This window comes from Lactuca saligna, chromosome 4, assembly GCF_052625555.1.
Source record: "Lactuca saligna cultivar CGN05327 chromosome 4, ASM5262555v1, whole genome shotgun sequence".
NCBI lineage: Eukaryota > Viridiplantae > Streptophyta > Magnoliopsida > Asterales > Asteraceae > Lactuca > Lactuca saligna.
In genome coordinates, this window is record NC_136420.1 from 229,804,063 (window position 1) to 229,809,562 (window position 5,500).

Sequence of the window (5,500 nt, forward strand, 5' to 3'; positions counted from 1 at the left end):
GTAGGGTAAAATGATCCACTTGACACCATATAAACTCTTTACTTATTAAGAATGCATACCAGTCACAATTTTAAGAGATTCTTTTACATTTTTGCTACTTTCATGGTTTATCTGAATCATTTAACGAACACCAATATTTTATTCCATCAATCACAATGTAACTTTGCTTCTTTGATTCAAACTACGCCTTTTTATATAAATTTAGATGTGCATCCTACCAAGAATTATTGCCACGTTTAGGAATTAAATTTGGCTGTTTATTTAAGTTATTGATGGTATAATGAAATTATAATAAAAGTCACAGAGTACATGCTATACGGTCTATCTGTCAAGCTACTTAGTAATACTTGTCTGTTGTAGATCAAATGTCTTTTCTTTTACAATCTCAACATATCTTCTCCTATTAATTGTTATTATAAGCCGCACCAAAAAATAACTCCATCCAAACTCACTTCTGGATTTAATTTAGCGACAATGGAGTATCTCTTGGTCACCTTCGCACTACTTGTAGCTTCATTTATCTTCATCTTCTCCTCCTACTTCCGTCGCAAAATTTCCAACCTTTCGCTTCCGCCGACTGTCTTTCCAACCCTCCCGGTAATCGGCCACCTCCACCTTTTGAAGAAACCCCTGTACAGGACATTGACCACAATCTCCGCCAAACACGGCCAAATCCTGCTCATCCGCTTTGGATCCCGCCGCGTTCTACTGGTGTCCTCCCCAACCGCCGCCGAAGAATGTTTCACTAAGAACGACGTCATCTTCGCCAACCGCCCTCGCTTTCTTGCTGGCAAAATTCTTGGCGACAATTACACCAGCATAGGTTGGGCACCATACGGCGACCACTGGCGCAACCTTCGCCGGATCTCCTCCATCGAGATCTTCTCCCCTCATCGCCTTAATGAGTTCCATGACATACGCGCTGATGAAGGAAGACTTCTGATACGTAAGTTGATCTCTGAATGTTCTTCGCCGGTAAACTTCAAGTCGGTTTTGCAGGAGATGACGCTGAACGTGTTGATGAGGATGATATCCGGGAAGAGATATTTCGGCGGAGATATGAAGGAGGAAGGCAAACAGTTCCAGGAGATAATTAAGGAGGCTGTTCTCCTGTCGGATACTTCGAATTTAGGGGATCACATGCCCCTCATGAGATGGTTTGGAATGAAAGAGTTGGAACGGAAGATGATTATATTGCAGAAAAAGAGAGATGCTTTCCTTCAAGGGTTGATCGAACAACATCGAACAGTAGATGGGATTGAACCCAAAAACAAGAAGAAGAACACAATGATTGAAGTTCTATTGCAGCTACAAAAAACTGATCCGGATTACTACACTGATGAAGTTATTAGAAGCTTTGTGCTGGTAAAAGTAACAGACTCCCTACAACTTTACACTAGATTTATGAAACTAGCTATTATACATTTTTGAACATGATATATCTGCTATATATATGTAATATGTTTCTGGAAATCCTTTACAAACTCTGGTTCTTGTTGACGATTAGAATCTGTTATCAGCTGGAACTGATACTTCTGGCACGACTATGGAATGGGCTCTTTCCCTTTTGCTCAACCATCCACATGTTATAAAGAAGGCACAAAAGGAAATAGATAGTCATCTGGGGAAAAGCCGTCTTGTTGATGAATCAGACATGAGCAGCTTACCTTATATTCGTTGTATTGTGAACGAGACTTTGCGTATGTATCCTCCACTCCCATTACTAGTACCTCATGAGTCATCCGACGATTGTGTGGTCGGAGGCTATCATATCCCACGTGGGACCATGCTACTAGTCAATCAATGGGGGATGCATCATGACCCCGACCTGTGGAATGACCCTGAAAGGTTTCAACCAGAAAGGTTCGAGAGCTTAGAAAGTACAAAAGATGGGTTTAGATTCATGCCGTTTGGGTCTGGAAGGAGAAGTTGTCCAGGAGAAGGCTTGGCGTTGCGTATGGTTGGGTTGACGTTAGGGTTGCTAATACAGTGTTTCGATTGGGAAAGGATTAGTGAAGAGATGGTTGACATGAGAGAAGGTCCTGGGCTCACCATGCCCAAGGTTCAACCTTTAGTAGCCAAGTGTAGACCACGTCCGATAACACACAATCTAATAGCTTTAAACATGTAAACTTATATAAAGCAGGTTTTGCTTGGCATGTAAGTGAACTGGCTTTAAAATTGTATTGTGAAAAAAGCTTTGGGAAAATAACTTAAAATAACAAGGAAGTTTTTAACTCGTTCACAAAACTCAATTATGTTTTGATCGTTCAATGAAGACCAATGAAATTAACGTTTTGTCTAAAAAGTTAAACTAAGCTACGATTTTTTTTCCAGTTTACATTAAAGCGGCCGACATCGTTAGGTGAACATTGAGTTGGCAAATAAATGTTGAGTTGATATATGTACTTGGCATTAATGACCTATCTACTTAGCATTAAATGAAAATTTCATACTTTAAATCGATTTAGGGCACAATGATACCATTGGTACGTCTACTCTTGTGATCAATGGAGTTCTTCAACTCTCATGGGTTCTCCATCTCAATCATTCAACTCCTGCTCAAGCTTAAAATTTTCGAAGAGAAAAAGCGTAATTTAAGGTTTGCCCTAACTCTTTGGTAAGTGTATCTAAAAACTTGTTCTTGTTTTCTTCTACATATTGTTTGTTTATGTTAATTGTTAACTGACTATTAAGGATCCAAAGAAGGAAAAATGTGATTTCTGGGAATGGATTGATGAAGATAAAGAAAATATAACTAAGAACAAGAATAAGAAAGATGAAGAACATGAACATTCTTTTTAAGTGAAGATTGCAATATTGGAATACGATTTCAGTGTTTACAAGTTGAAGACTGATAAGGAGTGTAAGAATTTTAGAAAGGAATTGGATAAAATGAAATGTTTGGTATTGAAATGTTTTGTATTAAACTCATGTATTGTTGGTACGAAGTGGGAATTAAAAAGAATGTGTGTATGTAGGATGTTACCTGTAATACAATTTTATAGCAGCAAGGAAAATGGTCTGTAAAATGAGTAGGAATAATGAGACTGTAACGATCCGTCTCTGGTATGTTGCTTTTATATTATTTATTTTAGAAGTTGTAGAGGGACTCGACGAGTCTATGGCCCGACTCGTCGAGTAGAGTCGTGATCTTAGGCAGCGTATAGATCGGCGACTCGGCGAGTCGGCCTGCCAGGTAGAAACCCTAAATCTTCGGGTTTGCACCCTATTTAAACCATCTTATGAGCCCCCAAACTCGTCCCCTTCACCCTCAAAGCATTATTTAGCAAACCCTAACCATTCCATTGAGTATTTGAGCATTCCTTGTGTAAATCTTGAAGTTTTGAAGAGAAGAAGGAGGCTAGATCCAAAGGAGAAGAAGAAGAACCAAGTTTTTGCACCCATTTCATAGTACTTTGAGCCAGGGAGATACCGGAGCAGCAGCAGATAGCTTCCAGAGCTATACACTCAGCATCCAGATCACGAGGTGAGTTTCCTTCCAGTAGGAATGGGTCTAAGGCCACAATGCCGGCTCGTATAGCTAGTAGTAGTTTCCGGACTTCGGTCCGATGCAGATTCTATTATGTTTGATGCCTCCGTGGCTCAGACAGGATTTATGTGTTATGTGTTCCGGGTTACAGCCCGATGCAGTATGCTGTTTATGTGTTCATGCTAGTTGATATGTTTATGCTATGCTATGATCAGTAGTTCCGGACATCTATCCGATGCAGATTCTATTATGTTTGATGCCTCCGTGGCTCAGACAGGATTTATGTGTTATGTGTTCCAAGTTACAGCCCGATGCAGTATGCTATTTATGTGTTCATGCTAGTTGATATGTTTATGCTATGCTATGATCAGTAGTTCCGGACTTCTGTCCGATGCAGTCAGTTCCGGACTTCTGTCCGATGCAGTCAGTTCCGGACTTCGGTCCGATGCAGTTAGTTCCGGACTTTGGTTCGATGCAGGAGGCAAGGCCTTAGTAGTTCCAGACTTCGGTCCGATGCAGAGGGCAAGGCCCTGGCTAGTTCCGGACTTCGGTCTGATGCAGTTTCCAGATTTCGGTCTGATGCAGTGGGCAAGGCCCAGTATGTGTTTACCTGTATTGTATGGTATGTGGTAGTTTAGGGGAGCTCACTAAACTTCGTGCTTACAGTTTCAGTTTTGGTTTCAGGTACTTCCGCAAGCAAATGGAAGAGCTCGGGTTGATGGCATCGCATACACCACAGTTTCAGTTGTCCTGGGAGATGTTTCTAGTTTTTCATAAATGTGATTGATACAGTTTTGATATAATTCTACATAACTATTAGTTACTGTTTTGAAATATTGAAGTATGAGTTTTACTTTGTGATATTATTTTAGTACTTTTAGTAATTGTTAAACAAAAAATTTTGTGTCATATTTTGGGATGTTTCAGAGACCATCTAGTAGTTGTAGGATGTACATAGAAGTTGGACAATCCAACCCCTTCATGAAAGAGCTAAATTAGTTTCAAAAATAGCATTGTACTTTTATTGAATACATTGGTAATCTATTTTCATACGATCTTTAAAAATCAAAAGAATAGCATTGTACTTTTATTAAAAGATAACAAGAGGATTATAATGCCATACTGACCTAATTTCTGAAGAAGAGAGGCAAAATAGTAAAAAAAAAAAAAAAAAAAACAAAAAAAAGGAGTAAATTGGTACCAGGAGGGGTAAAATGGTCCATAAACTATTTTGTAACACAGTTTTAACAACAGTGGCAAGATGGCCCATAAAACAGTTTTTTAATAAAATTTTGATAGTTTTATAGTAATTTTTGGACAATTTTACACAGTTTTAAAACCAAGGGTAAAATGGTCAAATTTCGACTGTTTTACACAGTTTTCTATGTTTTAAAACAATTTACACAATTTTATATGTTTTAAAACAGTTCCACACTAAAAAAAAAAAAGAAAAAAAAAAGAACACAATATGCTTAAAAACTATATAAATATTAAACATATTTAAACCAATATTCAACCATGTACATATGACACTAAATGTTCTTCAATATGCACAACACCAAAAGACAAGTGTAAGCACCATAATATGTGCACTAGGAACCAAAAGATATGTCATTGCACAATATTTGATATAATCTTAATAGAAAACAACTACCCTAGTTTAAAGTGACTGGATTTTCATGAGTTTCCCCACTCCGATCTTTTGTTACCACCTTCTTCCTCAACTTCAGTTTCGTGAACCTCTCAGAAGGTAATTGCCTCTTGTTGGAAACAAAATAATAAATAAAAGAAGTAGCTTCATTGTTATCAAAAACAACTTCATGGTGATCCACAATGTCTTGAACATCAATTTCATGTATAAGAGCTTCGTGGTGATCAACAACATCTTGAACATCAACTTTATGTCCAAAAACTTCTTAGTGATCAAGAGGTCCTTCAATATTAACTTCAGTACGTACTTGATGCCCAATAGCTTCTCACCATCTTCTTGAACATCAACTTCATGCC

The 5,500-nt window shown here is 38.2% G+C and overlaps 1 protein-coding gene across 4 annotated transcripts; it reads left to right on the forward strand.

Annotated features, from left to right (window-relative positions):
• The first annotated feature begins 356 nt into the window (after positions 1 to 356).
• On the forward strand, positions 357 to 3,689 carry LOC145043375 (cytochrome P450 81Q32-like). Of its 4 annotated transcripts, none has more exons than XM_078992009.1 (3): positions 357 to 1,371; positions 1,508 to 2,620; positions 2,698 to 3,689. In XM_078992009.1, exons 1-2 carry the CDS (start codon positions 475 to 477, stop codon positions 2,129 to 2,131), a joined length of 1,521 nt encoding a protein of 506 aa, XP_078848135.1. In that variant the 5' UTR covers positions 357 to 474; the 3' UTR covers positions 2,132 to 2,620; positions 2,698 to 3,689. The 4 variants fall into 4 exon arrangements, with proteins under 4 accessions (XP_078848135.1, XP_078848137.1, XP_078848136.1 ...); XM_078992011.1 differs by having other exon boundaries at positions 2,707 to 3,689; XM_078992010.1 differs by having other exon boundaries at positions 1,508 to 2,602.
• Positions 3,690 to 5,500: the final 1,811 nt, after the last annotated feature.